The sequence below is a fragment of the Mizuhopecten yessoensis genome, unplaced genomic scaffold (assembly GCF_002113885.1).
Source record: "Mizuhopecten yessoensis strain PY_sf001 unplaced genomic scaffold, ASM211388v2 scaffold11147, whole genome shotgun sequence".
Classification (NCBI taxonomy): domain Eukaryota; kingdom Metazoa; phylum Mollusca; class Bivalvia; order Pectinida; family Pectinidae; genus Mizuhopecten; species Mizuhopecten yessoensis.
In genome coordinates this window covers 91,109-114,161 of record NW_018408903.1, presented here as the reverse complement: position 1 = coordinate 114,161, position 23,053 = coordinate 91,109, and the positions used below count along the sequence as shown (strand labels likewise).

The following is a 23,053-nucleotide window of genomic DNA, read 5'->3' as shown; positions in this document are numbered from 1 at the left end:
GTAGGGAGTTCCAGTGGTTTACAATACGTTCTTTAATAACATATTTTCTAAAGTTCAACCTGCACATCCCCTTTAGTAGTGTGAGACTGTGGCCTCTTGTTCTTTTGTTATTAGTTAGGCATAAAAATCCTTCGCTGACCATGTTATCGTATCCCCCGTGAGTTAGTTTGTACACTTAAACCGTGTCTCCTCGCAGTCTTCTATGCTTGAGTGTTGGTAGTTTTAATATCCTTAATCTGTCATCATAGTTCAACTCCTTCATTCCCGGTATTTGTTTAGTCGCTCTTCTGTGTACATTTTCCAGTTCATTTATGTGTTTTGTAGGTATGGATTCCATACGCTGGCCCCGTATTCCAGATGCGGTTTTGCAAGCGCTTTATACAAACGACAGAATGGTGTATTGTCTAAATATGTGTAAGTTCTTCGGATAGTTCCCATTATTCTGTTTGCTATTGACCGATTCGTGGATATGATCGCTGAAATTTAGGTGATTGTCCGTTATAATTCCTAGATCCTTTTCTTTTGTTATGTTTTCCAAAGTGACATCGACCCTCCCATCTTCCGTATCTTTATACAAATGTAGTGGCGCGTTGTTTATGTTCTTTCCTAAGGTTAATACTTTACATTTGTCGGGGGGAAATTTTAACAACCATTTATCTGACCATTCTTGGAGCTGGTCAAGATCATCCTGTAGGGTAATATTTTGATCATAATTGTAAATTTTTCTTTCATCTGCGAACAAGAATGTTGCTGCGTTGATTGTTTCTGGGAGGTCATTTATGTAGATTACAAATAAGGATGGCCCTAAAACACTACCCTGTGGAATCCCACTAGTTACCTTCATCCATTTAGACGTTTCACCATTGACTGATACTCTCTGCTTCCGGTTTGCTATGACTCTGTGTACCCACCGTACAGCTTCCGGTGATAGTCCGTATGATCTTAATTTGCTTATTAAACGGAAGTGGGGAACAGTGTCAAAGGCCTTCATAAAATCAAGATAAACTGTTTGGATTGATCTCCCTTGGTCGAGAGCCTCCGTCCAGTCGTCAATTACTTTTAACAGCTGAAGCACAGTTGATCTACCTTTTACGAATCCATATTGATGTTTACTCAGAAGTTGATTTCTTTCCAAATGGCACATTATTCTTGTTCTTATCATCTTCTCCATAGTTTTACATAGTACACTTGTCAGACTTACAGGTCTATAGTTCCCGGGATTTTTCTTATCCCCTTTTTTATGGATGGCGGTTATCTGTACCTCCTTCCAGCTGGCCGAACGTTCTCCTGATTCTCGAGATTTGTTGAATATTTCACACAATGGTGTGCTTATTATATCAGCAGTTTCTTTTAGTACTTGAGGGTGGATGGTATCTGGTCCCGGTGATTTTGCAGGATTTAAAGATTTTAAGACGGTTAATATTTCTGCCTCCGTTATTTTAGTATTATGGTATGGAGTTGGTATATTGATATTTGTTAGAACAGGTATACAATTTTGCGGTTCAATCGTAAATACACTTGAGAAAAAATCTGCTAATACGTTGGCTTTATCTTTATCGTTTTGAGCTTTTATTGTATTTCCTCCATTTGTTACGTGTAGTTCTGAAATTCCAGATTTTGATTTTGTTTTTGAGCTCGCATAATTCCAAAATTTCTTTGGGTTGATCTTCACTTCCTTAGCAATGTCTTTTTCCAGGTTCCTTTTACAATTTCTTATTAATGTTTTTACTTTATTTCTGGCTCTTACGTATTCCTTGTATATCTCCCCGTCTCTTGTTTCAAGATATCTCTGCCAACTCCTGTGTTTTCGCTGTATTGCATGAGCGGTTTGGGCATCTATATGTTTCCGGTTCTTCATTCATCCAATCTATTGCTAGGTCTTTCCTTATTTGCTCATAATCTCCTTTGTTGTAGTTATACTTGGTTGTTTTACTGTTTGAGTAAGTCCTTGTACAGTTGAAGTCGAAGTAAATGGTGCCATGGTCGCTCTTGCCAATTCCACTTTTTATTTTAAGGTTACTTACCATGTCTTGCTCGTTTGTAAATATCAGATCTAATATACTGGGCTCGTTATTTATCCTTATACTTGTTGGCTCATTGATGTGTTGAAATAGGAATGAATCTCTAATTGCCTCAATAATTTTTTCCTCCAAATGTTTTGCTGCCTTAGACGGGATCCATCGAATCCAATCTATATTTTTTAAGTTAAAGTCTCCCATGATTAATAAATGTGAAGTTTGTATTTTTCTTATATCCGCAAGTAACGCACATATCTCCATATTATTTTCATCTACATTGTTAGGACTTCTATAGATGCACCCCACTGTTAGTATATTTCCTTTGTCAAGGTTAATTTTAATCCACAATTGCTCTGAAAATTTCTCGTTGATCGATACTTCCGTAGCTCCCAAGTGTAATCATAATGTATATACAATACTATTGTGCAATACCTTTAGTCGGGGAAATTGGTTAATAAATAGTTCAATTGAAAACAATGTTACGCTTGAAGACCTTATAGAGACACTAGGGTGTCCCCCATGTTTAAGAACACTGTGTTTATGCTACACATATCATGATGTCAGAGTAATTTCACTCCTCAACATTGTGTTAATAAGATCCGACTAAATCATTAACCGTTTCATTTGTACAACACAGCACATTAAACACTGGCAAATTAATATGAATTATAGATTCGTTAGTGACACCTTGGGAATCAGACCGATTATAATGTCTTTTGGTGGAGATCTGTGATCCCTTTATCAAATTGATATTAGGTAAACGGGCAATTGAAACGAATCTTAAGTCATTTGTTATTGAAATATGAATCGATTGTATGATGTTAATGTGCCGAATTAAAACCGATTCTAAATTATTTGTTCTTTTGATCTCTTTAGTTCTAATCTTTTCATAATTAAAAACGTAAAACGAGCTTCATTATACTAACAAATCTTTTGACAGCCGGTCGTAACTAGGAATGAGATAGCATATCCGATTTCCAATTACTTACGCTAGATTGCAGAAACACTCCATTTAAAAGCCATAAAGCATGAATTAAAACTGATCAGAACACATGAAATGATTTGAGTCAGGTCAGTGTAGGTTACTGATGGAATGAGAGTGTTGTTTTTATGGAAGAGAAATTTATCTAAAAATTGTGTATTTATAAACTTCACACTTTAAGGAACGTGCCCGTGTCGGTAGACTTGATTCTTAACCAGCTGATTACAAGTGACAAGTGCCCAATAGAACGGATGGTTGGAATGATACAATATGAAGGTGTGACAAAGCTGTTTACTCTATTGATTATATGCTAACAAACCATCCAGATCCTCAGGTTCAACTGCAGTGATACGATGTTTGCTTTGACGCTTGTTGTGTTATAACCCCGACGTTTGAGCATTGTCAACAATACGGGATTTAAAGATTTACCATCACATCTTTTTACGAAAAAGTGAAAAACACCCCCTGACGTGCAAATACAGCATGGATTTATCAATGGTGTGGTTAGGTTTTATTTTTATTATCCGAGGACTTTCAGCATCCTCATTTGCACGTGTACTTCGCGTCTCCATGGCAGAGTACGCCAATAACTTGCTTACCACCTACAACAATAACACAAACTATGTGGACTGTGCCAAGGTTTGTAAAACAGACTGTTTGTCCTTCACCTATGACCCCGAGACCAAGGAATGCAAGACGTTTTCCAAGATGTTCTGTCGGAATTATACCGTAACGAAATCACCAAACATTTTGATGTTTGCGAAGATGGATAGGGAGCTAAAGAATAGTAAGTAAATATTGATTATAAGCGGCATATTTGAAGTGTGCATTATGTGTTCAATGAAACGATAGAAATAAGAACGAAACGATTAGACAACTATTGATTTTTTTTTTGTATTTTTTTCTTCATAGTTTACATATCGAATTAATAAATACAGAGTATCGACTGCATCAAAGCAGAGTGATTGGTTAAGTTGTATTTCATTTCGTTTAAGATTTTATTAGTCACTCCATGTGCGTTTGTGTGCAAGACACAGGTATTTGCTGTATTTGCCTACTTGTGATAGCGCAGATCTGATGCTGACTTTTCAGTGATATTTTAATGAAATACATTGCCGAAGCCACCAAGGACATCATCATTCTATCTGGTCACAATTTACTGACAACGCGTAAACCAGTTATTGATATTACCCTAAATGCTGAACGTTAAGCAAAGAACGATTATTGCTTGCGCACATTTGTGTGGACAGTGGACGAACGTTGTGCAATGACAATCGCGGTTGGTGTAAATTGAGAAATGTCTTAGCAATAAATACGGCTTGGTGTCTAAAGATATAAACTTGATTTTAAGTATATTTCTATATTCTAGCTTTATATATCAGCCGATCTTTCTATTTATATTTTCTAAAATTTAGAAATGGTCTTTTCGGGGGTTTTAAACGACTAAAATCAACACATGTAATATAGCACATACCCACACGGTCACGTATACAGGTAAATATAGTCATTTTGTACCTGTACTTGGACCGTAGTTTTCCCCACCCGGGGCACTTACGTAACTCGCAAATGTGTGAACATCCAGCGTGAAGTGGAGCTATAGACAAAATGAATGCAAATAACAAACACTTCGATTTCGATTTCAATCATTTTTATTGTCAAAAGACAAATAGATAGGGCAGCAGGCATAGCCTATTTAAGCCCTTTCCAAACATAGTAACAGACAGTGGTACAAGCATAGACATAGACATAAGAACACATACAAACACATATAAACAAGTTGGTATTATCAAATTAATAATCAAATCAGGGGAAACAACTACTAATACTCATTTTTATTATAATTGAATCTAATGGTTTAAATTCTAACCTTTTATTCTGATATTGAAAAGACATATAAAATATATACCGGTATATAAATATATACATATTGTGAAGAGAAAAAAAAATTTGTTGATCGAGCTGCATGTATAAACATTTGATGGGATTAAATTACCGCAGCCAACAGATACAGGCCAAAAAGTCCATTGTATCACACAAGACCATCCAATGATGAGTTTGGAAATTCAATCCCACCAAATAGTTTAATTATGCATATTAAACATAGGTTAGATATATAATTAACATGTTGTAAAGCTTTCTGGTCTTCTGAACCCCAACCCCCCTTACTAACAATATTAAAAAACAAACACTTAACGTCCAGTTGTGTTTTCATAGCAGTCATACAGTAGCATATCAGCTCTCTTTGTCAGGTAAAACTCAATATGTTATTTACCTATTCTGTTACCGGGGAGTTTAACCCAGTCTTGACAGTGTTACGGTCACTGCATTGCTGTGTAACACGCATTGTAAAATTGAAAATAATCCTAATCAATTTGATGAAAAATTTATATATATAGTGTTCCCTAACCAATACGAGGCCTCCGGATTTTTTCGTTCCGTAAGATTGGTCAACCAGTTGTACTTAATCGCACTTTTTTGCGGAGAGAAGATAACAACAGGGCGAACAATTGTTAAATCGTACATTTGTGCCCACCATGTGCAGCCGTGGGTGCATAATATATGCACAATGTGCGCACGCTATTTTTGGTGCGTTATGTGATCACACAACTGTATGTTCTGGTCTTGGAACATAACCCATTGCCCTCCTCATCTGAGGAAACGTTAAATTGAGATGTATTGCAAAGTATGACGTTAGGAAACAAAATAGCAGTTAGGAAACAAGAGAGAAACACAAAGATCCCAAATGTTGCAATGGGGACCATTAGGCGAGATATACATGTATATTGATGTTTTTAATCTGTCCGTGTTAGCATGAAGGGATATTAGCTATAAGGAGGACATTACCACATGGAGGCTAAATGATGATATGACGTGGATGTGTGTGTGGGGGGGGGGGGGCTTAGGAAATCCGCTATTTTGGATCCGTTGTTATGCAGCGGATCCAAGATGGCGGCTTAAACAATCCCATAAATCTATGTCCCCTCCCCTCTTTACGTCATATCATCATAGTGTTGTGTGTGTCGCGTGTGCCGTCATCAATTTCGTGTTTCAGCCTTTTGCTTCTGATTTCAGGTATTTTCTCCAGGGCTTTCTCACCACTGATTCGTTTTTTTTCTCTTTTTCTTTTCTCCTCTTTTTATGCTCTTTTTGATCATATATTTTCATTTTCATTAATAATCTTATGCATAAAACATTATACAAACAATAAATAGTTACAAAATATTTACAATATTTTCGAGTGTATAAATTGATATGACCATTTTTCGGGTGGAAATTGTGTGTGATGATTCTCTGGAAGGTGTTGTAGCAGGTGGTGTCGGGTCTATGTTTGAACTGGAAAATATACTTACCGGGTAATGTGTAATAATTCAGGCCACATGCATGTCTTTTTCTATACATTCTTTGGGAAGTAAAGAAAAGCAGCAAAGAATTATTTATTTGTTTTATTTCTTTAAAATAGATACATAAATTCATAACATGTTTGAAACTCCGAAAATACCAAATAGGTTCATAGTTCACACATAGTAGCCTATGAACTATGTAAATTTCATTAAAATATAAGCATTTTATTATTCAAAGACGAATCTTACCGTGTCGTTGGTTTTCAGCTGTCCGGGTTGAAAGTGAGGTGACGTTGCGATCGTGACGTCACGAACGTTTCGATCAATCAAATTTAAGCAATGAAAATCAATCAAATTGCGACCAATCACGTTTAAGCTTCGAAAATCAGTAGCCAATCAGATTGAAGCATCAAAAATATCGACGGCCATTTGTCCAAGGTCCAATATCTGCTTACTTCATACTCGGCAAAAACGGAGAGTAACGGCGGCAAATACTGCTTCCAATATCGCTAATCATAATCGCAATATTCCACAAAATGTAATCCGTCTGCTGGCTCCGACTTTTGTTAGCGAGCATGTTTGTACTTGTGCTGGTTTAAAGGTAGTAATCAAACGGTTCAATTTACTTCGCCAGACAAAAAGCAGATGTATTCGCTAATCACTATGAAAAAAGTGTTATAAAGGGACTTTTTAACATAATAACTGTGTGCGATGTGTGGTTCGCGGTTAGAGACATTTACCCCACCTGCCTTTAGTATACCTGTTTGGTTGCTGCTAATGTTGTGTATATAGTGCTGTATATAGTTAATCCGTGGAGCATGCTATGAACTCTGTTTACATTATCACCAGTTGCTCTCTCAAATTATCTAGGTCGTGTAAATAAGTTACTACTCCAGACATTGGAGGTTCGCCTACGTAGGAGGGATCTAAAGGATACAGATACAGATACATGGGACAGTGGAAGAGCAATGTGTTTAAAGTAGATGTACGGGATGCACAGGGCTGACGTTGTGCTTTGGTAGATATCTAGTTAATCATTAGGTCAGACAAAATACTAAACTGTTTGCTGGTGAAAACGCAAATAAAAACATTTTGTGAATTAAAAGCTGTACACAGTGCTAAATTTGCTTTCAGGTTTCCATTTCTTGAAGCGGTTTCAACGTAAATTAGAACATTTTCATACAGTATTACCTGTTAAAATCGGATGTCACCAGGACCAAATTCATTGTCCGGTTTACACAGGTGCCCGGTTTATACAGGGTCGGGATGTCATTCTTTGAAAATACAATAATGTAGTGTTTTGCATACGATCTATATACGAGTGTGTCAACATAAACAACAGAGAAATGAATCAATTGCAATGTTTAAATATTTATAAAACATACAGTATATAATACAAATGAAGGGCGACCCAACATTGGATAGCGCTAATTTGTTTAGAATGTGTTTGCTTTAGATTGTAGCCGGCCGATAGAAATATCAGGACCAGAATGAACAGGTTATTTTTACTTGGATCCGAACTTTTATGAAACAATGTCGGTTTTACAAATGGATAGGGTGTGGTTTATACAGGGTTTAACTACTAAATGTATGAGTATATAGGGAATATGCCGGGACCACAAATCACAGCCGATTAAAACAGGGATCCGGATTATACAGGGATCGGTTTATACCGGTTATACTGTATTCTGATACCGTATGATTGTTGTATTTCCAATAGGTAGTACTTGTCTGATAGCATCATTTCGTTTTCTATAGTAAATAAACAGATTTGATCAGAAATGCTAACATACATATATGTATCAAATGTGTATTGCTGGCAGTGTATACATAGACAATGACTAACCGACCTCTCGTGTAAGATGCTTTTTGGATACTTACCATACTCTTTTTTCTTTCAATTAACGTCTTTGGATTGTAGGTCCTGCTGATTGTAGCGAGGTCAACACAAATATCTACTGCTCAGGTATTTACCGAATTACGCCGACACCGGGAGTCAGCTTCGACGTGTACTGCGACATGGACACGGCAAATGGACCCTGGACGGTGAGTAAACTTCGGTTACATCAACCCAACCCATCATTAGCTGACCTGCTGTATAATATTACCAGGAGGTAGGAACATGATACAACTTACAAACATCCGTCTATCAAAACATTGTTTAAACACACAACTTCTTCTGATAAAACATATTTCAAAAATATAAAAAATGACTAGAAACTCCCTTAAATGGTGGGTTTTTAAATCTTTTCCGGAAACTTATAATCGGGTTCAAAAAGAGCAATTGACCATATTGACGAAGAACTCGATTGTTTAGAGGTATGACATCCATGTTTGGGTACATGGGGATTCAAAATGGTTCCAATGGATGCGCTGACTTCCAGAGGCTGGGTGTGGGATCGCAATGGGCAATTCGATCATACTGCTTAAAGGCATCAATCTGTTGAAAGTATTACAAGCAGATTGTGTTATGTTTGTATACCTCCCGTAAAGACGTAAGATGGTATACCTACTTAAATCAGCTTGTCTGTCTGTCTGTTCGCATCTAAAGTTTGTCCGAACAACTCCTCCTAAGGTAATGGACAAATTACAACGAATGTTTCCAGATGCAATAACTACCACTTGAGATTGTTCATCTAGGCTTTTTGTCATGTTGTCCTTTTTAGCCAACAATCATCAGGTAGTGGGCTATTCAAATCGCACTGCGTCCGTGGTCCGTCCGGCCGTCATTCCGTCCGCCCTTAAATAATTATTGCTTACGCTATTTCTCAGAAAGTACTTGAGGGGTCTTTGTCAAATCTCACATGAAGGTTCCCTATGGTCTTTAGTTATGCATATTCGTATTTTGGGACTGATCACAACATTAAGATGGCCGACACCCAGCCATCTTTAATCTGAGAGTTAAAGTGTATTAGTGCTGTTTATCAGAAAGTACAGAAGGGATCTTTCTCAAATATCACATGAAGGTTCCCCATGGTTCTAAGCTAGTTCTGAATTCTTTTGAGGTTGATTAAGATAGCGTTCAGTTAAAGTGATCAATCAGATAAGTGAAAAGAAGAGAAAAGATCAAACTAACATAGAAAGAAATTAATGAAGATGGTACGATGGTGGGCGCCAAGATCCCTCTGGAACCTCTTGTTCTACGAAGTTAGAGAGGGGGTCTCCAGATTGTTTTTAAACGACTTCTCCGGAAGAACTTTGGAAAACATATTTGGCTGGAGGCATTAGTATGCAGTTATAGTGGTGTGATTGCCCATTATTACATGAAGTCTGCTGTGTGTACGATGAAAAACTGCGATAATAGCGTCTGCACAACTATGCAATAGCTATCGCATTGCTGTTCAAACGTTATTTTGGTTGATTGATAATAAGGAATGGCCTGTAAATGAAGAATCCTTGTCTCACTGCACTGCCGTTTTGCCTATATACAGTTATCTCCCCTTAACTTCCGTTGTTTGGATATAACTGCAGCACATCTGGGCTTGTACACTACCGTTGTTCATGTTACTCAATCGTTTCCAGCGATCTGAACAACGTGAAGTCCGGGGTTCGATTCCCTGTCTGAGCCCGCAGCAAATTTTAAACTCATAACACGTTTGTTGATTATGTTATGTGTTGATTATTTCATCTAAGTTATATTTTTATAAAAGTCCCACAAGGTATTCTTTCTTTTCAAAAATTGATTTATAAAACCTCGCCCCGGGAAAAACATTTTTCGAACGCCTTTTTGATAGTGGTACGGGGATTCTGAATGATTTTCAATAGTTAAACTAAAATATTTCATGATTTAAGTTTGTTGCAATGTTTCAGTCATATATATATATATGTATATGTGTCTGAATATCTAACAGTTATAGACTTGATATAATTTTTTAACCGTAATGAACTTGATTTAATTATCTAATAGTAATGAGTTTAATATAATTATCTAATAGTAATGGACTCGACATAATTATCTTATTGGACTTGTTTTAGTTATCTAACAGTAATGGGTTTGATAAAATTATCTAGCAGTAATGGACTTGATTTAATTATTTAACAGCAATGGACTTGATTTAGTTAGCTAACAGTAATGGACTTTATTGAAATATTTAACAGTAATGGACTTGATATAATTATCTAACGGTAATGGACTTGATATAATCATCTAACGGTAATGGACTTGATATCATTAATTAACAGTAATATACTTAATAAAATCATCTTACCGTCATAGACATATCAAGTATCCAAATTGTTTTGTTGTTTTATGAAACAATGGCAAGTCAAGTATATACTGTTTCATATAAAGGTTGCATTTTCACCTAAATATTCACCTGAGATTTACCTGTCTTTCATAACTACACACATTATTAGATAAAGTTTGCTTTGACATATTTGGTCAAATCATCAAATGTAACATCTTCTAAACACTGAAAAGTGTCTCCTTATATTTTAAAGAAACAAAAAAGAAAAAGAAAACGTTTGAAATAATAGTGAAATATTCCTATATCTGTCCATAACCATTCCTTTATTATCTAATTTTGCTTTCAATGTAAGGATTAAAACTGATTTAACTCTGTGTATTAATTTTTAAAAAACTAAGAAAAAATATGTGTCATGAGGGAACTTGCATACATGTATAAACGGAAACTGGAAATGTATAAAAAATACTTGAAATTAAAACTTTAAACTAGTTCCATGAAGAGCTTCTGATTCAAGATGGCGAAGGATTAAGCGGCATCTACACATATTGACCTATATGACAATTGAAAAGATAAATAAAGGGAGTAAAGACCCGAGTCTGGAATAGATACATAAGTGATTAATCCTTTTTATTTAAGTTAGCGTGACGTTGTCTCTATTACTTTGCTTAAATTTAACTTTAATTGTTTTTATTCAATACAATTAATACATTAAAGCCAAAAGTTTGTCGATGGTGTTCAATTTTGACTAGCTCGTATCAGATACGTAATATATACATTTTTACCTGCTTTTTACATAACGACTGGACTGCCTGATACACACAATGTTTAACTGTAATCTTCATATTGTGACGTTGTCGCTTTTTTGTCTAGATCTGACGTGATGTAATTTATCGAGCTATTGCAAAGGGTGGTCAGATATATCTTCCATGTAGAACATTCCTTAATGAGGGAAATTCCTTATCAGAAAATTATCTTATATGTATAATAAAGCATACACAAATCTAGGATATTTTCTATACTATCATATGAAAAGAAACATCAGAAATGTCCTCAAGATACCGAATAGTTGTTGAGAGCATAGTCAATTCTCACCTGAAAGAGTTTTCAAAATCCCTAAAATATATGGTTTTTTTTCATTTCAAGATTCCTTTTAAATTTAATTTTCCAGTTTATTTAATAAGCAATTAATACACATTGATATTGATGACAAAGTTAATAAATCCCGGCAGGGCTCTATGTAAGTTTGTTAGCAATAGAAATGTGTGTTATAGGACAATAACAATATTTGCTAAAATATTAATTACTTATATTTACATTTTGATAGAGTAGTTACGCTTAATTTCGTTATTTCGAACAGTTCTTTGTAAAGAAAATGAAGTGTTGACAACAATGAAATTGATGACGTCACAAAAGAGATTGATGACGTTACAATAGAAATGTTGTTATAGTCACATACCTAACAACATTTGCCTTCTCAATGCATTGCAATGGAAGGATGCAGAGCAAATGTAAATATATAATCATAATACCATTTTTTTCTACAACCACATTGATTCTATAAAAAAATATGTTATCACGTATACGCCTGTAAGGTACTAATAAAAACTTAGTAATTTTGTCCATAAGAAGATGACAAAAATATATACTAATTAGGGTGTTGTATTTTTTTTTTATTAATTGGGCTGTATAACTAAGTTATTCATCTTTTATTGAAAGATCAATTTATTTAAGTTATATCAAATACTATATGGATCAGCTTGTAAATATTATCACAAATATAACACTTTAGGAGAATAAAAAAAAGTCAACAAAGTTTTATTTATTAATATATGTGCTTGAGTTCCAAAAGTAAATTTTACAGGTAGATTTACTTGTTAAAACTCAACTACTTTTTAAGAAAAAGACTAATATCACTATAAAAACAAGTTGTCCTACAGGTAAATTAAAATGTTGGCACTAAGAGATACACCCATACAAACGTATGTATGCAGGTATTTTACACGCAAAGTGTGACCAGTTACCTTTCAATTACAAGGTTACTAGAACATCTACACAGCGTAACAGACACAACACAGATACAAGTAATATCCAGATCACCGATGAACTCTAATCGCCGATAAAGTCCAACCAATTTACTTACATTTCCAGGTAATACAAAACAGGCAAAATGGCGACGAGGAATTCTACAGACCTTGGTCTGACTATAAAACAGGCTTTGGTAACCTCCGTGGAAATTTCTGGCTGGGTATGTATCTTAACAAGTATTTTTGAATGAATATTTAATGACAACAAGATTATGTGACACTTTCTAAAATTATATTTACTCATTTCACCGATATAACATAAACTTGAAAGATATACTTAATCATTATCTAATGTATCTTGAACAGGCAATGACGCAATTCACCACCTCACCTCCACAGAGTCCATTCTCCGTATTGAATTGGTCACATGGCTAGGTGATGCTGCGTATGCCCAGTATTCCTCGTTCAGAGTTGAAAACGAGACCGAAAAATACAGACTGACTATATCCGGGTTTTCTGGTGACGTCTCACGTATGTATATGAAGTATATTATTTACATTGAAACCTGCAAAACTTATATGGATGACGTCTCACGTATGTATATGAAGTATATTATTTACATTGAAACCTGCAAAACTTATCGTCAAATATCAATTCTGTATCTATTCTCTAAATGTTCATTTACACGAAGTCGCAATGATATCAAACTAATGGCGTATGTACAGCATACACCTGGACTAACGATTACAATTAAACGCATCAATCTTTAGTGTTGGTTGATGTTGTTAGGAGCATCTACTCTAGTATCTATATATGTACCGATACAAAGCAATCGATATGTTTCCCTAGCACAATATGCCACCGTATGATTGTATGAGGCGACTAATGTTGCTCCTTGAACCTTTTTTCGTTTCCTTTGGTTAGGGCAAAGTGCAAACAAATGCGTATACTCAATTAATTATGTCATGTATTATCATAACTATATATTACATAATTATTATTTTTTTCAGGAAATAATATGGCCGTTCACAACGGAATGTCATTCTCGACATACGACAGAGATAACGATCGTAGCAGTGGACACTGTGCCCAGTATGGCGGATGGTGGTATAACGGATGTTACGACGCAAATCTAAACGGCGCTGAATACATGTCTGGCGAGGGTAACTTTAAATCGCTTGTATGGGATAACTTTTACCCAGATATAGCTTACCCTCATATGATGACGACAAGGATGCTTGTGAAACGCTCATATTAACTGAAAGCGTTCATCCTGTTCTATTTGTTATATACAAGTAAGTCTTTCGCTGGTTATTTCAGATGACCGTGTTTAATTATCCTACTGGCTGTCTTCGGCAGTATGTTTCAGTGAGGTAGCACTATAAAGTCGGCGTCAGTTTCGCGCTATCACAAGGTGACAAACACTATCGAAGCCTCCCAGAACACACACGCATACACTACACGCATGCATTTTGCACACAAGGGAGGCCGTCCTTTCAATGACCATAGCTGTCGATAGGACGTTAAACAATACTAAACCAAACCAAACCAATCAATGATTTCTCCATCTCAATTATTGGGGGTTTAATTCAGTATTCTTATCGAAAATGAAGTAGCTATACTGCACTGATATTGATACATGTGCTCTTCGGTTGTCCACTGCGTTTTTCTAACTGAATTTTAGAAGTAAGAGATTAAAACGAATATGATTTGCCAAATGGCAATCTTATTAGATTTAATATTTTATTGAAAAAGATGGAAAATGTCAAATGAATCGGGCAATTGTATTAAATTATTATAAATGAAAGTAGCCAATTAATTAAGTGGTAAAATATCTAAGGCTTATTTATCATTATGTTGAATGTGAGTTATATTTTGAAAAGAAAATTACAAAAAAACATGTATACCTACAGTTGTGGGAAGACACAACGTTAAACGACGTGTGCAGTGCGCACGGTTTGTGCACGATGTGCAAACGATAAGAGTATGGACGAGTATTGCCTGCGCACATATGTGCGGCCGATGGACGAACATTGTGCGATGACAATCTTGGTTGGTGTAAATTGAGCTTTATATACGTTTCCTAATAAAACGTATAAACTTGCTTTTCTATAGTATATCTACATTTACAAGATAATCTGTCTATATACAGATAAACATAGCCACATATACATGTACCAGGACCGTACGTTGTCTAACCCGGGGCACTTACTTGCCCCGCCAAGGTGTGAAAATCCAGCTTAAGGGAAGCTGTAGACTACAACGAATACAAATAACAAATACTTAACTATGTGTGGACGATATGCGGACAGTGTTTTGGTGCGTTGTGTTGTCACACAACTGTATATAAGCAATATATTTCAACTTTTTCATTAAATTATTCATATTTTCTCAATAGAAAATGTTGGACCAGCCAGATAGCACAGTTTGTTACACTTGGACCTACTACAACTGCCTGGCAGATTTACCATTTCTAAACACTTAACTATACTAAACTGTATTAGCCGTATAAGGTTGGCATTTTTTTGTATTTTCCATTTCATATGTATTAAAAGTATTCAGTAGATATTCATATCTGCTAAGGTATCAATAACGTAAGAGTTGAATCTCAAGAACCTAATTCAAAAATGTAATACACTATAATGATAATGACAATTTGGTGATATTTAGAAAGTTTCCATTGATGTTACAAACTTTTAATATATAACATGAAAAAGATTTTATTTTGTTTGGCTTTTGATAATATTGTTTTGTGTTTTTTTTTCCTTTTTTAAAAATCCATGCGAGGCCAAGCGCGGATATGTTGATCTGCTTCCTTGGTGTTTTCATAGAAAACTCCTTTTATTTGCTTTGTTAATTCAAAAGGATGATCGCCCCACTAGGATAATATAACAAGCTGATAAATCTTCAAAACGATAGTAAATATCATATTCGGAGGCGCGTCCCTAAAAGACTTTAGTTGTTGATTCAACGTTAACAAAATAAAAGTAAATAAAACCGCATCATCATCAAATTTATATGAGATTATATTTATGTATATATAATGTTTACTTATAATATTTCCAGTAGTTGTTTATCATGTAATGATCCCCGGAAAAAAAACTGAACCACATAAGATACTCGATGATTGTATACTGATGTATGTAGGATGACAAGACGGTGTGTTGCGTACCACACAAGGTTGCGTACACCCAATGTTAATCTCATATTAACGTCCAAAATCAAATTCATTATCCGGGCCATAATTATACTCTCACTGATGATATATAGTTGAAATTTGGGATATATTTAGGATTAGGCGGTGCGTCGCAAACCATAATTGGGTCTGTATCTCACAGATCATGGTCACATTAAGTTTATAGGTTCAATACATTGTCTGGGACGTTCTTAAATAACCTTAGCTGTTAATGGGACGTCAAACAAAATAAAACCAAACTAACATTGCCTGAGACATAACTTCTTACCTACTGAAGATAATATAACTCAATGAAAGTTAGTTGATATATGATGGAAAGGTGGTATGTCACATATGACCTAAGGGTCTGTACTGCCAAGGCCCAGATTACACCGAGGTCATCGGTGACCTTTTCGAGAAGCATAATCCAACAGTTGTACTTATTTTCTTGTTTGTATAAATATGATATATAGTCTTAACAAAATGTTCATTGTTTGAACTATATTATAAATTGTACATGCTCTAATTAAAAATATAATCATATTTAACAATGATAAACCGTGTTGTATGTTTCGAATTTTTTATCTCATAATGTTGAAAATGAATGTTTTACTAGATTGTGTACATTTTAATGTTTTTACACGATGTACAATAACTAGTCTGTATTTTCATATATTGCTTTGCTTGAAATTATAGCATAACCTAAATTAGTTGGAACATTATCACATTATTTATCACAAAATGCATTTTATGAAACCTGTATTTGGTTTTTGACCTTAAAATAATGTGTCAGAAGCGTTCAAAGTCTTCTGAATAACCAGAGTCACAGAATGATTATTTTGGCAACCAGCGTATTAGGTTGTATGGCTACCTGTTTTGTTAAAATGAATTACCTTGACCTACTTTCAATGTCAAAATTGCCTATTTTGAAAATGTTTAAGCATCATTCATTTGGAATACTAAGAGTCAAAGATAATGATAGTTTGGCTGTAGCTTTATTGAGTTAATTTAAATATAATTGACCTTGGTCCACTTTTAGGACTACAAGTATGAAATTAATGCCAGGTAAGCGATTTAGCCGCATCGTGTCTCTTTTAAGATAATGTTCTTTAATAACTTTAATGCAAACTATTATGTACATAATTTGAATTTTACACCGTACATTACTTTATTTTTAGAACCTAGCTAAGATTGTTTGATCTTTAGAACATGGTGTACATTGTTTTATCTTCAATAAATAGTTGTCATTGTTTCATTTTTAGAACATTTTTCATATTGTTTTGTCTATAGAACATCGTGCACTTTAATACTTTTATAATTAGGAGATAACCCTACTGTATTTTGAATTTCTTGGCGGTCCTCGTCGACAATTAAACGAATATTTGCGACAATATGATCACGATATACCGCCGAAACTTTCATATTGTAATTAATATACGCCATAACCCCCTAACGAAGAGAAGGTTTTCAGATATTTTTGAGTGTTTTCCTAAAAAATTTGGGGTCACTCTGCCCCGGATTGGTGACGTCAGGAATATTCAAAGTGAGGCGGAAATTACGTTGACTTTTCAGGGTCACGCTATTGTTCGTGACGTCATGAATAATCATTTTCATGAAGTGTCAGGGTCAGTCGGGGTCATTGACGTCATTAATATTCGCCATCCTTGATATGCAAATGAAAAATTTACGGTATATTTTGGTTATACTGTCGAAAAACAGTTTGCTTGACCAATCGAATGTAGTATTATATATCTCAAATAAATGAGAATGTAATTTATTTTATGTTTATTACTTGATGTACATTGTTGTATTTGTTAATCATATGCAATTTGTTTGATATTTATTACCTTTTATCACATACCTGTTGAATCTAGTTGTAGTACTACAAGCAATTTTCAGACCATGAAATACAACGTTCTGTATTGCACATGTGCAATACGGAATGTTGTATTTCCTTACTAGCTGGAACTACTTTTCATCGGAATCCCATTGTTATTGCGAACTGAAAAATTCCCGGTATTTGCAAAACATATCAAAGTTTATAAAATATTTGTATCGATCTCTACCAAATACGGAAGGTATGTGATAAAAGCAAAACCACACACTTGTGTTTTTTCTAACGAATCAGAAAGCACTAATTTATTGCGCGGACGTATATACTTATTCACTCGGGCGCTCCGCGTACTCGTTTATGTATTCGTTCGCGCGATTAACTCATGCTTTCTGATTCGTTAGAAAAACACAAGTGTGTGGTCTTGCATATGTATTATATTTATGATAAAAAATTACGTTGTTTGATCTTTATTATTAGCTAAAAGTGTTTGATCCTTAATACAGCAGGTAGGCGATTTGTTTTAGACCTGGTGGTTTAAGTTTTGTTCTTCAATATGTTGAGTAGTTATTGTTATCCCGTACATTTATTAATTAAATCAAATCAAACCAAGAGAAAGTTAAACCATAGCTTGCGGTCTGGAGAGGACTTTTGCCCTTTTATTGCAAAAGGTTGCAGGATTCTGACGTCCGGGTAATTGTGATCGAAATAGCTGCTAGCGTTTTCAAAATGTTTTGCAAGAAAACCAGAGCAGCGTTAAAGAATTTTTTATCACTGATAATGTTAACAAGACAAAAAATTTAAAAGATTCTTATTACAAACTATTATAAATAGTAATAAATAAAAGGAATGTTTAATTAGGTCTTGTAACCATGGGTCAATAAATTGATGCCAAAAAATTAGCATTTTAATTACATTTAACACTTTATTAATTAAGAATTTTCATGTAACGAGGTCTTCTATCAAGCAGAATTCCAACTTTCCTTAAATTAAAACACTTTTTATACGTCCGTCAAATTTGACGGAAGTATTATGGTATGGGGTCCGGCCGTCCGACATAAACTTTTGTTTGTCCGGCAATCTACTCCTACATTTTTCGACCGATCTCTTTGACACTTGGTATACATTATACTCATGATATGAAGATGTGTCTCTCTCAAAAGAATTTTGATTCGACAATTTTTCCAAAGGTTATTGCCCTTTGTCCCTTTCAGTATTTTATTTTTTGTCCAAATATTTTCTCCTACATTTTTTATAGCATGTCAGCTAACCACTCTTAGAATGATGCAGAGAGATCTTATTTCAACGTAAGAAAGTATATTACACTATATGGCATTCGACGGGCGTATATTGTTCCGCCCCGCGGTACTCTTGTTTTATATTGATACAACGAAGAAAAGAGAAAGTAAGTGGAAGTAGGGGGATCTAGAATGAAACTTTACCATACTTGTTATGATTTTCAGTCATTAATATATTTAGCTCACCTGGCCTGAAGGGCCAAGTGCGCGTATGGCATGGTTTTACTTTCAACAACTTCTTCTCAGTAACCAAAAGGCCTAGGGTGATGATATTTGGCCAGAAGCATGCTTGGATAAATGACCTTGCCTTATATTCAAAGTCAGATATGTTAAAATATTTTAAACAACTTCTTCTGAATAACCGAGAGGCCTAGGGTGATTCTATTTGGCCAGTAACATGCTGGGATGAAGGGCTACCAAGTTTGTTCAAATAAATGACCTTGACTTATATTCATGGTCACAGAGGGCTAATATGTTTTAAACATTTAAACAACTTCTTCTGAATAACCAATAGGCCTAGGGTGATGATATTTGGCTAGAAGCATGCTGGGATGAAGGGCTGTAAAGTTTATTCAAATGAATGACCTTCATTATTTTTTTAAGGTCACAGGGTCAAATATGTTCTAAACCTTTAAACAATAGGCCTATAATAACCAATAGGCCTAGAAAAATGCCAGGATCATGCTTGGATGAAGGACTACCAAGTTCAAATGAATGACCTTGACATATATATTTCAAGGTCACAGGGATCGCAAACATGTTTAAAACCATTGAATGACTTCTTCTTAATAAGCAAAGATAGGCCAAGGGTGATGCTATTTGGCCATTAACATGCTGGGATGAAGGACTACCAAGTGAATGACCTTCGCCCATATTCAAGGTCACAGTGGTCAATATATGTTTAAATCTTTAAATGATTTGTTCTGTATAACCAAAAGGTCCAGGGTAATAATATCTTTCCAGAAGCATGCTGGGTTGGAAGACTATAAACTCTGTTCAACCTAATATTATAATGTCCTTGTTCGACATTCAAGGTCACAGGTGTCATATGTTTAAATCTTTTAATGGGTTCTTATAAATGAACCACTGATATTTTGCCTGTAGCTGTATTTTAGTCCACTTTTAAGATTACAAGTGTGATATTAATTCCAGGTGAGCGATGCAGACCCATTGGGCCTCTTGTTTCAAGAAATGTATTGAGCGCTCTCCAAGCCGTAGCAGATCTGTTCCGTATGGCGCACACAGTAGATATACGTTCAGTGTCCGTCTCCTTCCGTGAGCGTACACGTTTGAACTCCATGAGAATACATTCCCTTGTTATTTAACATTAACTTCGCCACGGAAGGACAGCGCTCGTCTGATATTCATTCAATAAAATACGAATTATCCTGATTTGTTGTTCATGGTATTCACTCTGTACTCTCCCCGCTCGTGCGGGATTTAAACGTATGTTGAAATGTAGAGACACATTTGCAAGGGGAAGATGAAAGGTTTAACAAAAATGTAATTATTTATTCATTAAAATATAGTAACTATTATATGTGTCGAAGTTGTTTCATTAACCTGATTGGCCACTTTGTAGCACCTCTTTAGCCGCCCTGATTCCCGCCTCGACAGCTCCACACACGTAACCATCCCATTTAACGACTGTCTCTGTCCCAGCGAAGTATACCCTTCGAAATAAACAAATACGATAACAATTTTCTTGGATCGCGAAAAGAACATTAAGCGTCATAACGGACCTACTTAAGAACCATTTCTGAGGTTTAGGAATATTTTTTATGGGAAAATGTTCCGTTAAAAACTGAAATAATATTTAAGATCGGTATTTTATAAGTCGGAATAGCGTCGTAGAGAATTAACTGGTCTTTGAAGTGATGTTTTATGATGTTAGATAATTTGTTTATTGTTGGAAACATCTAACAGAAGAAATCATGATGCATTTGGCTATGGATTCCTTCACAGTGCTAGACTCGGCAAACGTGGTGGTGGGGTGGCTGATCAGTTTAAGAAAGGCCTAAGTGTGAGACATCTCTCTTCCAGCCATGATGATGCATAAACACGCTTTGAGCACATGACTTGTTCTGTCATTGCTGGTGATAAACAATTTAGATTGTGTATCATTTACAGGCCAACTCCAACTAAACAAAATGCCTTCCGAAATACAGTGTTTTATGATGAATGGTCTACCTTTTTAGACCACCAAATTGTTGTACCACAAGAGATTATTATCACGGGTGATCTATATTTCCACTTAGACGATCTATCTTATGTTGATGCTCGCCAGTTCTCTGCTCTACTACTAGATTACAGGTGTCTGATTCAGCATGTGACAGAAGCAACATACACCCATTGCCACACACTGGATGTGGTCATAACGAGGGAAAATAACTCAGTCATTCATGGAACTATTTCAGTGAATGATCCTTGTCAAAGTGATGTAAAGGGGAACCAATCCGGTGATTATCTTGCTGTCCACACAAAACTGAATTGTAGTAAGTCAGATCGTGCAAGTGAGCTTCCGGAAATTCCGCGAAATTTCAATACCAGATTTCAACAATGATATCCAGTCTAGTTTTTCCGCCCTTCAATCTACTGAAGGCGAGGTTGATAATCTTATTGAAGCATACACATCTAGTATAGAAGCCCTTATAGGGAAACACGAACCTCTGCAGACTAAAGTGACAACTGTGAGACAAAATGCCCAATGGTATAATGAAAATATTCGCGTAGAAAAATAGAACCGTTGAAACGCATAGAGACAGTGGCGACGGACCAAATTAACCGTTCACCAACATATTTATAGTGAGCAATGTCGGATGGTTGGTTCACTTCTCTTTCAGTCAAAGTCTTATTATTCGGAAAGAATCGAAGAAAGTGGTAAGGAAAATAGACAGCTTTTTAGAATCAACAAAAACCTAATGGGACAGGTGAAATTAACCTACCAAGCTGTAATTCTGAAAAAGACTTAGCAAACAAGTTCAGTGATTACTTTCTGAATAAAATCAGCTTATTCAGGAACAAATATTGCCGAAGTGAACTCATCTGCTGACATTGACATCTCTGTCATGACTGCAGATATTGCATTTGATGGAGAACCATTAGCAGAGCTCTCATCAACAACCCAGGATAAGTTGCGCAACATGACCTCGTAATCGAAGTCCTGTGCGCTTTATCCACTGCCTATAGACTTATTAAATCCATGTATTAAATCACTGATGCCGTTGATTACCTCAATCATGAACAAATCATTGGCTGAGTCAAAGATTACATTATGTTTCAAGAAGGCACATGTCAGGCCATTGTAAAAGAAGCCTGGAATGGACAAGGGGGAGTTGAAAAACTACCGCCCAGTTTCAAATCTGCCATTTCTGTCTACGATCTTGGAGAAGGTTGTGTCCCGGCGTTTAGATGTTCATCTCCATGCAAACTGTCTCCATGACAACATGCAATCGGCCAACCGCATGGGACACTCTACTGAGACGGCACTCCTACGTGTACATAATGATATAGCTTCTGCATTGGATAACAAGTGCAGAGCGGTGCTTGTCATGCTGGACTTGTCAGCTGCATTTGACGTCATCGACTTTGGCATACTTTATAAACTTCTGAAACACTCTTATGGAGTGACTAATACCGCACTATGCTGGATACAGTCTTATCTGAGTGAACGACGACAGTGTGTTGCCAACGGATCTTCCACCTCACATGACAAAGTACTAGATGTTGGGGTTCATCAAGGGTCGGTATTAGGATCACGAACATATTGTATGTACCGATTGGAGAGAGTTGACGTCGCGATAGCCTTCGCTATCATTGCTATGTCGATGACACATACATTTACATGGTCTTAAAACTATAGGACAGTTGGAATACAGTCTCAGAAAGTCTAGTAAGCCTGTCTGACAGATATCAGTATCCGGATGAACGCCAACATGCTTATGCTTAATCAGGAAAAGACGGAACTAATTTCCCCAAAGTGTCAGCAAACAATGGCTTTCCAGCTCAAGGTCGGTGCCAGAACTATTGACGAGTAGGGGTATACTTTGATAGTTCACTGAACATGGAGAAACAAGTGAACGCTACTGCCAAAACCTTTTACTACCAGATCAGCAACATCGGCTGTATTCGGCAGTTTATAGCTACAGATGCATGCGAGATGTTGGTGCATTCACTTGCTACCACTCGGTTGGATTA

At 35.7% G+C, this 23,053-nt stretch overlaps 1 protein-coding gene across 1 annotated transcript; it reads left to right on the top strand.

The window, feature by feature from the left end:
- Positions 1-3,570: 3,570 nt before the first annotated feature.
- On the top strand, positions 3,571-22,011 carry LOC110466900 (angiopoietin-related protein 7-like). The gene is made up of 6 exons (XM_021523691.1): positions 3,571-3,787; positions 8,263-8,387; positions 12,677-12,773; positions 12,919-13,083; positions 13,563-13,715; positions 21,875-22,011. Exons 1-6 carry the CDS (start codon positions 3,571-3,573, stop codon positions 22,009-22,011), a joined length of 894 nt encoding a protein of 297 aa, XP_021379366.1.
- Positions 22,012-23,053: the final 1,042 nt, after the last annotated feature.